This window comes from Saccopteryx bilineata, chromosome 1, assembly GCF_036850765.1.
Source record: "Saccopteryx bilineata isolate mSacBil1 chromosome 1, mSacBil1_pri_phased_curated, whole genome shotgun sequence".
Classification (NCBI taxonomy): Eukaryota; Metazoa; Chordata; class Mammalia; order Chiroptera; family Emballonuridae; genus Saccopteryx; species Saccopteryx bilineata.
In genome coordinates this window covers 31021545-31035590 of record NC_089490.1, presented here as the reverse complement: position 1 = coordinate 31035590, position 14046 = coordinate 31021545, and the positions used below count along the sequence as shown (strand labels likewise).

At 35.5% G+C, this 14046-nt stretch overlaps 1 protein-coding gene across 11 annotated transcripts in view; it reads right to left on the bottom strand.

Moving 5' to 3' along the window:
* The window catches only part of MLIP (muscular LMNA interacting protein), a 249990-nt gene that overhangs the window by 86228 nt on the left and 149716 nt on the right, over positions 1-14046 (bottom strand). For all 11 annotated transcript variants that reach the window (XM_066252768.1, XM_066252764.1, XM_066252746.1 and 8 more), the window contains 2 exons: positions 13920-13979; positions 2766-2810 (listed from right to left, as the gene is read on the bottom strand). In XM_066252768.1, coding sequence (XP_066108865.1) covers positions 2766-2810; positions 13920-13979 — 105 coding nt within the window. The remainder of the gene's footprint in view (positions 1-2765; positions 2811-13919; positions 13980-14046) is intronic.

The following is a 14046-nucleotide window of genomic DNA, read 5'->3' as shown; positions in this document are numbered from 1 at the left end:
TAGAGGCACTTTGATAAAAAGTAGTAGATGAGAAAGAAAGGCAGGAGAGTGAAAAAATTCTAGCTACTTTTTCCCAGGTCTGGCTCTTATATACTGCTCACAAAAATTAGGGGAAATATCAAAATCAATATGAAGTGATAAAAAAAAGAAGCATTTGATTTTGTTTATTAAACAAGAACATCAGAAAAGCAAACGACAAGTCAAAGAAAGTTGTTTGATTATGCAAATGAGATGCAAAACCAACTTTTATTTATTGGTGAAAATGCACTATACAAAAGGCTGAAAGTACTGGAGTATCTGCACTTTCCTGATCCCCTAATTTTTTTGAGCAGTTAGAATATATTAGTCACACAAAGTATAGAAACATCTATAGGGCCTTGGTCAGTTGGCTCAGCAGTACAGTGTCGGCCTGACATGTGGAAGCACCAGATTTAATTCCCAGCCAGGGCACATAGGAGAAGCAACCAACTGCTTCTCCACCTCTCCCCTCCCCCTCCCTTGCTCTCTCTCTCTCTTCACCTCCTGAAGCCATAGTTTAAATGGTTTGAGCAAGTTAGCTCCGTGTGCTGAGGATGGCTCCATGGCCTTGTTTCAGGTGCTGAAATAGCTTGGTTGCCAAGCAACAGCACAGTGGCCCCAGATGGGTAGAGCATCAGCCCCAGACAGGGGTTGTCATGTGGACCCCAGTCAGGGTACATGCGGGAGTTTATTTCTCTGCCCCCAAGCCTCTCACTTAAAAAAAAGAAAATAAAGAAACATCTTTAGAATACTTTTTTTTCTTGTACCCAATGGAAGAATAAAGGAACTCAGCTAAATAATGATGCTTCTATGCTTCTAGTCTTTCCGAGGTAGATAGGGAGAAGAGAAGGGAGGAGGAAGGGAGAAAGGGAAAGCAAGGGGGAAAAGAGGAAGAAAAAGAAGAACTATTATTTATTAGGTGATTCCTGTATGTCAGAACTACATTAAGGGCTTTTCATACATTAACCAACCTAACACGTACATCAGTCAAATAAGGTTATTAGTATCCTAGTATTATATATGAAAAAAATAAGGCACAGAGACATTAAGTGACTTTTCAGGATTAGTTGCTAAGCAGCAACACTATGATGTAAACTTGAATATAGCCAACTAAATGCCTCTAGTCTTTTAAGTATTACTCCAAACGATTTCCAATAATAACAAAAGGTAACAGTATAAACTTCTAGAAAATGATCTAAGCAGTGTTCCTACCTAAGTCCTCTAAACATCATTTCCTGAATGTAATAAAATTCAGTGGTTCCACCCATTTTCTTACCTTACAGAGATTCAAATGAAGGCATAAATTTATCAATTGCCAAAAATATATAAGTCACAAATATAAATTTAATAACTATTTATACATGATGATGATGATAAAAACTATATATTAGAAAAGCAATATATAAGAAAATAAATAGGTCCTGGCTGGTGGCTAGATAGAGCATCAGCCCCACATATAAATGTTCTGGGTTTTATTCCCATTCAGGGCACACAGAAGAAGTGACCATCTGCATCTCCCTCTCTCCCTCTCTCCCTTCTCTCCCTCTTCCCCTGCCACGGCCAGTTGCTCAATTGGTTCACGTGCTTCATTGGCGCATATCAGCCTCAAGCACTAAATATAACTCAGTACTCGATCATCGGCCCCAGATGGGATTGCGGGTGGATTCCGGCTTGGGCATACAGGAGTCTGCCTCACTGTCTCCCTTCCTGTCACTTATAAAAAATAAATAAATAAATAGTTTAATGGTTTGTATTAAGTTAAAAACTAAACATTTGTTTAAGAAACATTCTTGTTTCTACCATAATATGTTTGGGCAGACACAGAAGTTGGCCAGTGATAGAATTATTAGGTAAAGCAGGGGTCCCCAAACTACGGCCCGCGGGCCGCATGCGGCCCCCTGAGGCCATTTATCCGGCCCCCGCCACACTTCCGGAAAGGGCACCTCTTTCACTGGTGGTCAGTGAGAGGAGCATAGTTCCCATTGAAATACTGGTCAGTTTGTTGATTTAAATTTACTTGTTCTTTATTTTAAATATTGTATTTGTTCCCGTTTTGTTTTTTTACTTTAAAATAAGATATGTGCAGTGTGCATAGGGATTTGTTCATAGTTTTTTTTATAGTCCGGCCCTCCAACGGTCTGAGGGACAGTGAACTGGCCCCCTGTGTAAAAAGTTTGGGGACCCCTGAGGTAAAGTGTAGTGATGGGGTGAGGCCATGGGTGTGCATCTACAACATTCAGGACCAGCTCCCCATAAATAACTGAATCAAATGTATGAGTTTGTAGTTACACATTCATTATTAATCTATTTTTGCTCATAAGTGGAAATTGGCTTATTTGAAAATAATTTAAATGCAAGAAGGTAACAAACTAGTCAAAATCAACTAAATTGACAAGCCTATTCAAAATAGATCAAAGTTTCAAATATATGAACAATTGTATAATAACCACAATAAACTATTACAGAAATGAGAATGTCATCTAAGCTTTAATAATTAGAAAGACAGGTGTTGAAGTTCTGCTATACCTAGAAAAATTAATCAAACTAGACCTCTCTTAAGAAGGCATTTATTCAATAAACTTACCTGACATAACCTGATTTTCCACATCTGGGTCGATCATACTATCCTATCCACTTATGAAAAAAATCAACTAATTCAACTTAAACGACTGTATAATTGAGTTGCCTCCAAAGCATACACATACACTCATTAAAAAAGCAGTAAGTATAATTATGAAGGGACTTACATATTTGGTTTCTCGACCAGCTGCTCTTGGAAGAGATGTAGATGCCTATATAAAAATAAAAATAATTAAATACTAAAGTAATAAAAAAATACTAAAGGATTTAACTTCTGAGATAAGTTTTCACTCATTTTTTCTTAATAAGACTTCCTAACCCCGTGATGGCGAACCTTTTTATAAAAACCACCCACTTTTGCAGTGCTGGTCAACCTGGTCCCTCCCGCCCACTAGCGGGAGTTACAGCTTTCATGGTGGGCCAATTGCGGCGCTGTTTGGTTGCTCCTCTACTGTCTACCATGAAACCTGGAATGCCCACTAGTGGGCGGGAGGGACCAGGATGACCAGCACTGCAAAAGTGGGTGCTTTCTATAAAAAGGTTCACCATCACGGTCCTAACCATCACTCCCTCTTTTCTATACAAAATTTCTTGTTCCTTTAAAAATCATTTTATTAAACTATATCACTTTATTATTTTTTTTTTCATTGCTGTTTTTTATCAGCTCTCTGGTAAATTTTCTCTTATTTACTGATGATGTTTATTCACAAATTATAATAGTTTCTTACATAATTTTTGGATGTGTCAAAATTCACATAGAAGTCTCTGTACTCTCCATTCTTTAAGCTGTTCCACCCCAAAGATCTTCTCACCCACTCCATTTCAATCATTTACTTCCAGGACCATTGTTGTACTCTGCCTTCACAAATACAGTGGGAAGCTTCTAAAATTTCAATTTCCAACATCCTACTCTCAGAATTCTACCTCCTAGCCACCATATTCATTTCCTAACTATCATTAATGTACCATTTCTTCAGCCTCAGCCTCACTGACACTTCAAAATCATTGACCCATACCAGCTCCACTCAGGCTTTATTACTGACATAGCTTACATATATTGCATATTCTCAGTCATTTAATAGCTTAATTTTTCTTGCCTCTCTCTTTCGTAAAGCCCTCCCACAAACACACACAAAACCTGGATAGACCTTATCATCTATTTTCTCTAAAATTATACCTGAGAAGCAAAATATTACTGGGTAAATTATTTTAATCAAGCTAATTGATTTTATTATAAATTAATAATACACTGGGGAACACAATTTTTGTTGCATCCACAAAAACACTTGTTCTTATCTAATTCGAGTGTGCTTTTCTCAAATCTGATATTAGTTTTTCTCTGTAAGCTACAGTTTTTTGCAATTCAAGATTTTAGGTTTTCATCTTATTGTAAAATTTTCAACATTTAGTTTAACATAATGAGTAGAATGTCTTCTTGGGCATCATCTTTGTGAAAATATAATAACTTATATAATGCAGTAAATACACTAATACACTAAAAGATATGATTGCATCAGAACTTTTCTACAATTTCAAAATAGAATATATTAAAACACTTATTTTAATCGTAAAATTCACACAAAACTTATTTAAATTCTATTCAGGCAAAACTTTGCGTTTGTAGCGCTTGCATTTGTGTACTTGTTGAGGACAATCTTGTTTGATACTCTAGCAGTAGTCTGCTTATCACTAACAGCTCCAAGATTTTCGGGAAACTTATCAAGGTGACTGTTCAGGAAGTGAATCTTAACATTTATGTTACATCCAATGTTGCAGAAAGCCAACAGCATCCTTCGAACCAGAAGTTCATAGTTTTCTGCTTTTTTGTTGCTAAGGAAGTTCTTTGTAACTGCCACAAAAGACTGCCATGCTGCTTTCTCCTCCTTATTCATCTTCCTGGCAAATTCTTTGTCACATATGAGGGTTCGAATTTGAGGTCCATCGAATACACCTGCTTTTAATCTTCTCAAAAGACAAGGCAGGAAAAGCAGAAATAGTATGTTGAAAGCATTCACTTTCTCTATTCAAAGCCTGAACAAACTGCTTCATTAAGCCAAGTTTGATGTGAAGTGGGGAAAAAATGATCCTATCTCGATTAACTACAGGTTCATTCACAATATTTTGCATCCCTACTTGCAGCGCTTCACATTTTGGTCACTCCTGTGTCCAGTGTTTCTCCTGAGCTCAGCTGTCCCAGAAACATAGAAAGCAAGGATACTTTGTGAAACCTCTCTGTTGTCCTAGCAGGAAATTTACCATTTTAAGATCCACACAAATGATCCAGTTATGCTCCTCATACTTCAGAAAGTCAAGGACAATTTTTGTGTCATTCTTACTAAGTCATTCAATTTGGGTTGGCTAAACTGCTGAAGAGTTAATGACTACTTGGCATCAGAAGAAGACCCTTCAGATTCTACAACCATTTCCTCGTGCATCTTATCAAAATACACTTGATCACCATGTTCACTTTCTTCATCCTTAGAAGAAATAAAACCATTGGAAACTGGAACCGGGAGTGTCTCAGAGTGTGGGATAGGTCGTCTTGCTGAAGGAATATTAGGATATGCGATCATATGCCATTTTTTCTTGCTGATGCCCTTTGTATGGATCAGACAGAAATAACAGTCACTGTTGTGGTCCTTAGGTTCATGCCAAACCATGGGTATACGAAAAGGCAATCCTTTGCGTTTTCCTCTTGTCCAGTCACGAAGCATTTTCTCACAATTATGACACACAATATGAGGAGCCCAATTCTTGTCTTGATTGCCAAGGGGAACTTGATAATAGGAAATATATGCATGTGTCACAAATGATGAAATATTGCACGTTTGACGTTGAAGTGTGTACAGCCACATATATAACAGAAGGTGTCAGGACTAATCTTACATTTACACCTACTCGAAGAAGCCATGATTCAATCTTAAAACAAAATAAGAGGGTGTTTTTATCAGATAATAATTTTTTACATTTAAAAACAACTACAATTATGTAAAAGTGATGTTTGTAAAACATTAATTGCCTTGTGGTTATGTTCAATCCAAGAGTCATTGTCTTTTAACTCCAATTTAAAAACCAATGCATGCCATTAACAGTAACAAAAATAAATTAAAATTGCATAAAAACTAGAACATGCACCAAAAAATAGATTTCATATTTGGAATCAGAGATGCATAAATATATAGAAACAGTTCTAAAACCTCATGCAACAGAAAATGAAAATAAAATTGTTCCCCAGTGATCAACTTCAAATGGTCATTCAGTAATCCCTGGTGGGCCCCCAATTTTTCTTATAGACTCATTTTTCCCATTTCTGAGATAAAATGGCTATTTAGTTCATTCATCTATTCAACAAGTATTAATATGTATCTACTCTATGCCAAGAACTGTTCTGCATACTTTAGTCTTATCAGCAAACAAAAGAGACAAAGATATCCTGCCCTTGGGAGCTTACATGTCAGCAGGAAAGAAACAATAAAATAATAAATAAGTAAATTACATCATATGTTAGAAGGTGAAAACCTCAATAAAAAGGAAGAATAGAAATAACTTGAAGCCTGAGGTAGAGTATTCTTCCAAAAGAAAGCTTGTTTTTGCTTCAGCCACACACACAGACACACACACACATCCATGTATACATATGTATGTGTATATGTGTCTGTATGTATCTTTGTGTGTATGCATATATGTGTGTATATGTGCACACACACACACATATACACAACCACCCAAATATTAATTTAAGAAAGAGGAAAGTCAAGAGCACTGAGGGTTTACAATTTTAAATAGTATCATCAATCTAGAGAAGGTGACATTTGAGCAAAAATTTGAAGGAGGTGAGAAAGTTGGTTATGCAGATACCGAGATAAAAAGCATTCCAACAAGATGGAACATGTGCATGTTCTTATAGGAATTTCCACCTTTGAGACAGTGGCTAGGGAACTCAAAGCAATTCTACCATAATAGATAATAACAAAGTAGAGCAAAATATTGGGAAATGTTTTAAAGAAAACACTGATAAGCTAATAAGGGTGAAGAATTTGGGAACCTGAAGAGAGGAGTCAGGTATCTGAGATCTGCTTTTGCCTTGGGGAAGTGTTTGCAAATAATGTTAAGTTGCCTGAGAAGCTGGTGGGAACTTCTGACACTCTCAGAGGTGTAGCGAGATAAAAGTCAGTCTCCAGAGCCAGGAATAGATTGAGGCCCAGGAATGAGAGTGATCCAGAAGATCTCAGGGCATTCAGCCTGGCCTCAAATCATCTAAAAATAATTGTTTAGAACAAAATCTCCAAACCCTAGATTAAATTAAGGGAATCCCTTTTGGCTAGGGTTCCTGGTGTCTGAGAGAAGCAAAGAATAAACTCTCTATAGGAAGATAATATCACCTGAGGCATCACATAATTTCTATAAATAAATTTTCAAGTAAAATATCCAGCACACAATCAAACTTAAAAAAAAAAAAAAAAAAGAATGTAAATGCGAATGATTAGCAAAAATAAATGAAGAAAAGACCCACAAAGAATCCAGAAATTTGTTTTCCTAAAACCAGACTGAAAACATCCATACTTCACCATATTGTCTGAGGTAAAAGTTAAGCTTACAAACCTTCACAGGGAACTAAAAATTATAAAAAGTGATAGAGTTGATTGAGGAGAACTAAATGCGCTAAGGCAGGAGCATGGCGAATTCAAGGCCCAGCACGGAGGTGGGCAGGACTGGGGTGAAGCCGGAAGGGGAAGTTGGAGAACACAGAGTGAAAGTGTTGGAAGGCCAGGTCACAGAGACCCTCCCAGGGCCTTGTAAGGACTTTGGCTTATACTAGGACAGAACTCTGAAGGCACTGCTGGTTTTAAGCAGAGGGGAATCATAATTTCACTTACTCTTTAAAAGACTCCTTCTGTTTGATGTATTCAGAATAAATTACAGTGAGACATGGGTATAGGAGAAAGGGTATTATTGTACTACCCAGAGAAACATGATGATAGCTCAGCAGTATATAACGTATGAAATAATCATACTCTACATGTATGATGAATGAACGGCAACAGGGTTTCTAAGACCAAAGATGTTGAATGTGAGTGAACGAGAAGAATAAAACTTGACACCAAAGTTTCTGGCCTTGAGTAATAAAAAAAAAATGTAGTCCTATCAATGGAGAAGGGAAGGCAGGATATGGAAGAGTTTTTGTCAGAGAAAATCTAGATTTCATTTTTAAGATATTTATTAGAAATCTAAGGCTAAGGTGAGGGACAGCATCACTGAGGCAGGGAGAAAGTGGCCAATGAGAAATTGTTGATATTATGGAGTTGCTATATTCTGAGACATATGCACCTCCTGCTCACAAAAAAATAAAAATAAATGAAAACAAAAACAAACAAACAGAATTTGGAAATCTTGGATCTAGAATTTAGTATGTGCCATCCCAGGGGTCAGGCATACATACAGCCATGCTAGCTGATATGCCCAGAGAAATTTGAGTTTTCATGGAAAACTAATAAAACATCTGAAAAATGGAAATACTACAAAAGAAAAACAATGGTCCAGCCATTTCACTTGAAGGTCTTTACCCAAAAGAATAAAAGCATATGTACATACAAAGTCTGATATGCAAATGTTTTTAGCATCTCCATTAGTAATATCCCCAAATTAGAAATAACCCAAATGTCCATCAACTGGTGAATAGTAAATGAATGGTACAACTATACAATGTAATGCTACTCTGCAATAAAAGAAATGAACTATTAATACATACAAAAATATGAATAGTCAACTCAACTGCCTTCTACTAAGTATAAAGAGTCAGGCTCAAGAGATTATATATTGTATAATTTATTTATATGACATTTAAAAAAGCAAAAGTCTAGAGACAGAGAAAAGATCAGTGGTTGCCCAATACTTGAGTTGGAGAGAGGGATATACCACAAAGGAATAGAAGGGAACTTCTTTATTTGATGGAAGAGTTTTGTATCTTGGATGAGGGAGAGGTCACATACTTTGTGCTTTGTCAGATTTTTTCAGTGTACAGTCATAGAACTGTACACTGCAAAGATCAATTTTAAGTGAATAAGTCATACCTTAATAATCCTAATTTGAAATAAAAGAATTATAAGCTGGAAAAAATAGTATAAAGTATAGGCACTGAGGAACCAATAGATGGTGAACAAATTCTAAAACTAGAATATCAGATCAAGGAATTCTCTAAAAGGGACTAGAAAGCAATAAATAGAAGAAATATATAAAGATAAACAGATATGGAATACAGAAGCAAAAGTGGCAACGTGAGTACTTTAAGAGTCCCAGCAGGAAAGAAACATTTGAAAAAAATGGCTATAACTTATCCTGAATATAAGGGCAAGAAAAAATTTAAGACTTCAAATAAAAGGTCAAAGAGATTGCCAATCCAGATAAATAAGAGAAAATATATATATATATATATATATATATATATATATATATATATATCTAGAGACATTATAAAAAAAAAATCAGTCACTTCATAGATAAAGGTAAAATACTAAAAGATTACAGTACCACTCTGCAAATGATCACTCTATAACAGAGGAAAAATACCATGCTGACAAAATACTTTACAAGAATGTTGTCCCAGCCATAGTGCAGTGGATGGAGTGCCCTACTGGGACTCGAAGGACCTGGGTTTGAAACCCCGAGGTCGCCAGCTTGAGCATAGGCTCATCTGGTTTAAGCAAGTTTCACCAGCTTGGACCCAAGGTATCTGGCTTGAGCAAGGGGTTACTTGGTCTGCTGTAGCCCATCCCCACCCCCCCACCCCCGTCAAGGCACATATGAGAAAGCAATCAATGAACAACTAAGGTGCCACAACGAAAAACTAATGATTGATGCTTCTCATCTCTCTCCCTTCCTGTCTGTCTGTCCCTATCTGTTTCTCTGTCTCTCTCCATCTATGTCACAAAAAAAGAAAAAAAGAATGTTGTTGAAGTAAAAGAACCTGTAGTAAAAAGTGTTGAAGAGAAAATATCTATAATTTTATGTCAATAAAAACTGTAATTAAAAAAACTGTAATTTAAATAAATTGGGAAAAAAAGACAACACAATAAGACTTTTAGCAAAATTCTAACAGAAAAAAAAGTAAATCCTAGAGAAAGCTATAAATTTGTGAGAAATAAGGATCTAAATAAAGAATAAGTATCAAAATAAAGAGATTAATAAAAATATAGCCATACTAATTCAGATATAAAAGTAAAAAAAAATACTAACAAATGTCTGTGTGAGTCTATAACTAGATTAAAAACAAGAAAGTGAAAGTTCTATGGTACTTACCTAATTTGGAAAAAAATATTTATGAGCTGTAAAATTAATAATACATATATACAATGGAATAGCACTCCACCATAAGAAAAGAAAATACTGTCATTTGCAAAAACATAGATGAGCCTTGAAAATATTTTGCTAAGTGAAATAAGTCAGTCAGAAAAAGTAAGAACCATATGATTTCATGCATATGTGGGATATAAAACTGAAACTCATATAGATACAAACAACAACATGGTGGTGACCAAAGGGAAGGGTGTGGAGGTGCGAAGGGGGCCAAATATCTGGAGACAGAAGATGGTTTGACTTGGGGTGGTGGGCACACAATGCAATGCACAGATCATGTATGTATCCTAGAAATGTAGACTTAAAACCTCTATGATTCTAGTAACCAATGTCACCTCAATAAATTTAATAAAAAATAAAAACATTACAAATTTAAAATAAAATTGATAGTAAATAAACATTATTATTGTCTTTAATAATTTATGAATAACTATAAAAACTAACTACAATATAAAGTAAATAAGACTGAGACTTATAAACAGAGATAAAAGTGAAGTGGTTGCCAGGGGGAAGGGAATGTGGGGAAGGGAGAAGGGGACTCGAGTGAATGCGGAGGGGAGAGAGTGAGGAGAAGGGTGTAAAGAGGGACAAAGATAAGGGGATGGAAAATGATTTGACTTCGGGTGATGGGTAGAAAATATAATCAACAGTTCAAATGCTATAGAAATGCTCACCTGAAACCTATGTACTCTTATTGATCAGTATCACCCTGCTAAAGTTAATTTTCTAAATAAAAATGTAAAATAAAATAAATACTACCTTAAAAAAAAGTCACTGTCTTCTTACTTTAAATTATTTACAAAAAAATAAATAAAATATAAAGTAAAATTTTCAAATATTTCAAAGCAGTGAATGTCAAAATATTCAAAGGAAAGCAAGAAAGGCAAAAAAAAAAAAAAGAAAATATTGTAAATAGAAAACATAAAATAAGATAGCAGAAATTAGTATTAATATATTAAGAATTTTAATAATTAAAGTGAATTAAGGTCCTAGATAATCTCAGATTGAATATGAAAGTGACACCCAGAAATGTAGTCCTAAAGAAAATTAGAGTATAGAAAGATAAAAATAAATAGAAATTAATTTTTAAAGTAACATAAATATATATAAAGTAATAAAATATTAACAAAAGAATTAAAAATTACATATATTACAACCATAAGTTCAAAAGGATTATAAATTCTAGTGAAGGTTATTAAAAACAAAAGGATTAGAATGAATGTCAACACATAAGAAACAGCAATATATCTATCAATAGTTTCAAAATATATGTCAAATCCAATAAATACTTCTCTAGCCTTATCTTTCTCTTCCTCTTGGCAGCCATCATCTCAATTATATTCTCTTCAATATTCTCTTCCATGATACCACACTACTCTGATTTTTTTTTACAATGGATTCCTTTTTTCTCCTTTACAGGTTCCCATTCTACATCCTTCACCAGAGCTTCAGAGTTTTGCTGCTTGGAGCTCTGTCCATGGCACTCACAACATCCATGAGCGGGTTGTCTCCAGATCTCTCCTACTACCTCCAGACATACAGGTTTAAGTCCTCCTTGAAACACGTGTAAGTCCTCAAAGTCATCCTGTCCGAACCAAACATCAACTCTTTTTCCTCTACCACACTGCATCCTCTTCACAGTCATCTATGCTGAAGGAAGAAGCCTGGAGCTCACTCATGCTTCTCTCCTTCACACTCATACCCAAACCTGCAGCAAATCCAGAATCCACACCACCCTATATGCACCCACCATACCCAGGCCAGCTTCAATGACTGCCCCTCTGACCTCAATATCCTCCTCACAGCGGCCATGGTGTTATATTATTTCCTCCATATTTTTATGTCTTCCTAGTTTCATTGGAATTCAGACTTCATGCCATGGCGTGTAAGTGTCTTCAATGTCCCTATCACACTTTCTCAACCTAATTTTCCCACAGTTCACTCTAGCTCATTATGCTGCAACCACACTTGTCTTCATCTTTATATATACTAAGCTTTCCTGCCTCACAAAATTTGCATATGCCTACTTCTCTGCCTGAAAAGCTATTCTCCCTGACTTTTCTATGGTTGATTTCTTTCCATCTGTGATATCAACTTAAATTCTACTTTCTGATCCCTACCTCCAAAGTATGCCTCCCTGGTGACTCTTCCTTGTTCAACATTATCTGCCTAATGCCTCATGGTGCCAGGTCTATAGTAGGCACTAAATAAATATTTGTCAATAAAATAATTACCATAATAACAGTGACCTGGAATAATTTTTAAACACTGTAAGCATTAAATAATTGTTAAATAAATTAATAATAGAGATGATTATTCACCAATTACTATTCAAGTTCTATTCCTATTATAGTTAATATAATATAGGTTATTTTTAATATCTTTAACAAATAAAATATATTTTAAATTTTACATAGTACAGTATTTCTTTGGCAAAGCAAACCAAGTTTTATATTTTTAGATTAAAAGACATAAAATATACACCTAAGTAGTTAATAAACACGGAAACTACAATTATTCATTTGTAGGTCTTCTCTCTTAAAATATAATCTTTTTTTTTTTTTTTTGTATTTTTCTGAAGCTGGAAATGGGGAAAGACAGTCAGACAGACTCCCGCATGTGCCCGACCGGGATCCACCTGGCACGCCCACCAGGGGGCGACGCTCTGCCCACCAGGGGGCGATGCTCTGCCCCTCCGGGGCGTCGCTCTGTTGCAACCAGAGCCACTCCAGCGCCTGGGGCAGAGGCCAAGGAGCCATCCCCAGCGCCCGGGCCATCTTTGCTCCAATGGAGCCTTGGCTGTGGGAGGGGAAGAGAGAGACAGAGAGGAAGGAGAAGGGGAGGGGTGGAGAAGCAGATGGGCGCTTCTCCTGTGTGCCCTGGCTGGGAATCGAACCCGGGACTTCTGCACGCCAGGCCGACGCTCTACCACTGAGCTAACCGGCCAGGGCTTAAAATATAATTTTTTAATATTGACAATTAATGATCACTGGGTTTCTGTGTCATTATTAATGGATATTTGTCTATAATGTTCCAACTGATTAGTAAGATTACTCTTCTAATTATAAGCATTCTCTACATTTAAAACTTACTTTATACACACAGTATCAAATATTTTAAAAGAACATTAAAAAACTATACTAATTCTGAGAGAGAATATAAGGCTGATAAAAAAAACACTAACAATTATTGATAAAAGAAAAACCACCACCATTTTGAAATTTTGATGATGAGATCTGTATTAAGCATTTTTAAAAATTTAGAAAAATGTACTATTTTATCCCAACAAATGAAAATGGCTACTTCATGAGAAGAAAATGTTCAATTATGTAATTTCAACAATTAAATGCTTTTATAGTATCCTGACACTCTAAAATATCCAAGCTTCTGTCCCTCTGAATCAAAGAACAGTAAAATAGATTCCATCAACCAAAAGAAAAAATAGTCCAGAAATAATATTCGTGTTAAAGCTGTTAGACTAATGCTACCTCTGTCTATTTTATTTTCTACTTTTATAATTCTAAGTGGCTGTGAATTACGTAAGTACTGAAGATATGGTTTGAGATGAGAATAGGCAATACACTGTACACGCAGTTACTTCCATGTAGCTTCTGAAAATACCAACATATAACATAGTCTATTATATTAGCTTTCAGTGTTTTCTTTTTAACTTGAACCATAGTTAGGAAAAGATTTACTTTGCAGCTCTGTACACATATAACTATATATGTATATATAAACAAATTGAAATAAATTTTAATAATTCCTACACTACTTGGAATAGAGTCTGATATTTTAAATTCTTACTACTCTATTTTTAGAAAGATGCTTGCTACCAAAACCAAAAATGCTGGGTGCTATCCACTATATTAATTTCCCACTTTACTACTGGGCTTTGACTTGCAGCTTAAAAATCATCGATATAGAATCTTTTATGGTTCAGTAAATTATATTAAACATATACATACTTTGGTAGTGTCAGGACCCAACAATCTCTTTAGGGAACTTGAAGGAGAATCAGAAGAATGCTGGAAAATAAAAAAACGACAAACCTGTGACGCATCATACTCAAGTGGAGGTAAATGAAGAGAAGCA